The sequence below is a fragment of the Poecilia reticulata genome, unplaced genomic scaffold (genome assembly GCF_000633615.1).
Source record: "Poecilia reticulata strain Guanapo unplaced genomic scaffold, Guppy_female_1.0+MT scaffold_181, whole genome shotgun sequence".
NCBI lineage: Eukaryota > Metazoa > Chordata > Actinopteri > Cyprinodontiformes > Poeciliidae > Poecilia > Poecilia reticulata.
In genome coordinates, this window is record NW_007615018.1 from 956,433 (window position 1) to 958,679 (window position 2,247).

Here is a 2,247-nt window from a genome sequence, read left to right on the forward strand (position 1 = left end):
AGGAAGGAGCAGAACACCTGGAGCAGGCAGGAAGCTAACAGGAAGCTAACAGGAAGGAGCAGAACACCTGGAGCAGGCGGGAAGCTAACAGGAAGCCAACAGAATAGAAATTCCTGATCTAAATTTCTCCCTGATCAATTCTAGGACAGATTTTGCTTAAATGTAAGGTTTAGATACAAACATCTTAAACAAAATTCATATTCATTAACAAAAATAAATAAAAAGCTTCAAAAAGAAATAAAACGTCAAATAAATAAAAAATTAGATGAAAAATAAAATAAGGTAAAAATGTAAAAATAAATATGAATATAAAATAAGTAAAAAAAATACGAGTAACAATAAACTAAATACAAATCAGGGGAAATAAATGATAAAAATGCAGGTAAAGTAAATAAACAGAATCAGAAAAAGCTGTTCATCAGATGCTGCGTTTACTTCTCCTGCAGTTGGTGCCGCGGTATCCTGCGGCGCACACGCAGCCGCCGTCCTCCGGCGCGCAGGAGCCTCGGTTCTCACAGGAGCAGCTGGAGGAGCAGTTCGGCCCCCAGAGGCCCTCAGAGCACACGCTGTCGCAGTGGACGCCTGCAGGTCAAAACAAGAGGTTCTGRTTCTGATCGGTGTCAAACTGTGGCGCCTCGGCCCGGTTCTGATCCGTTTCATCTCCACTGCAGGATTCCTTCTGTTGTTCAGGAGCCATTAAAGGCCGAAACAAACAAACACCGAGCAGCGGATCAATCCGCCGCTGAAAATAGTCCTGAACCGCGCCGCCGCCGCCGGAGGAGCGTTGATGAAAAGTCCACTCAGCGGCTGAATCACACAGATGCAACGATTCGGCCCCTTAATGGGAGGACTGGGATCTGGAAATCATTTTCTAATGGGGCTGCAGAAATACGGTAAACGGATCGGCTCATTTTTAACGGCGCGCGCCTTTAATGACCAGAGAAACCACGGCGGCCATTTTTCATCTGGATTCACCGCAGATCAGTTCAGTTAACCGTCAGGAAGGAGAACAACTTCCTGGGAAAAACAGTCAAAGGTTGTAAAAGTGGCTCTGTCCATGTTTAGCTGGAGCTCTTTCAGAACCGGTCCGATAAATTCCTCCTGGAATCAGAACGTCTGCAGAGGAACCAGAACCCAATCAATATGAACGATTCCCCAAAGCGTTTATTTAATGACCACGTCAGTCTGGAGCTTTTTATCTGCTGTGGCTTCAGAACGTTTTCACAGCCCGACCTGAAACTTCTGCGTTTTTCTTATGTGACGAACCAGAACGTCCGTCTTCTGGTCAACTCTGACCAGTTTCCTCCTGCTGCCGAAGAAAAGTTTCCCCACATGATGCGGATGCCGGTTCCGCTGAAAAAACATTCTCACTCCTTTTGTTTTTATCGAATTCTCAGGAAAACCAAACTGCGTTTCATTGACCACAACCGTGCAAAATGAAATTACGAAAATAAATCTGCTCGTGTGATTTTAAGTTTGTTTCCTGTTTGATTAAAAACTGCAATTGCAAAATTAAAGTTTTGCGCACATTTGAGATGGAAACGCAGTTCGTCAAACGGAGGATTCACGGATATAWTCTGGGGTTCGTATTTAAAAATGTGGAGACTTTGTTGTCTCAGACCCAAAAATCTGGGACAGAAATCAGACTGACGCACGGTGGTGGAGGTATGATGGGTTGGGCTGCTGGAGCAGAAAGTTCACTGAGTTATAATTACATCAATGAAATATTTCCCAGTGTGAGTTGATCTTCTTTCGTTTGACTTTGGGTGAAAATGATCTAAATATTTTGCCTTCTTTCTCCCTGCAGTGTCTCCGTCTTTCATCAGCCTTACATCGACTGCGCCGCGTCTCCGCGCCCCTGGAGGGAGAAACAAAAGCCGGCAGTTCAGGACGGATCAGAGCCGCCGCCGCCGCTCACCGGGGGACGGCGCCCAGGAGACTCCGCCCACATCGGGTCAGATGGTTCAGATGGCTGTGCGCCCCGCGGGGCGGCGCCGCCGCTCGCTGCAGAACCATTACTTCTGCTTCCTCATATGTTTACACATCAGGGCAGTGAAATATTCCTCAATGGAAGTTTTCCAGAACATTCACCAGGAAAGCAGAACTGGAGTTTCTGACCCGGTTCAGGTTGGAAAAAAGCATCAGAACCGACAGATCCAGGGAAAGATGTTCAGTTTTTTATCATTGGGGCATGCCATCATTGGGGCATGCCATCGTTGGGGCATGCCATCATTGGGGCCTGCCATC

The 2,247-nt window shown here is 46.6% G+C and overlaps 1 protein-coding gene across 1 annotated transcript in view; it reads right to left on the reverse strand.

Moving 5' to 3' along the window:
- LOC103460131 (multiple epidermal growth factor-like domains protein 11) overlaps positions 1-2,247 on the reverse strand; it is a gene marked incomplete at its 5' end in the record, with an annotated part of 84,203 nt that overhangs the window by 23,564 nt on the left and 58,392 nt on the right. Inside the window, one exon of the mRNA XM_017303095.1 lies at positions 436-582. Within this exon, the coding sequence (XP_017158584.1) occupies positions 436-582 (147 nt within the window). The remainder of the gene's footprint in view (positions 1-435; positions 583-2,247) is intronic.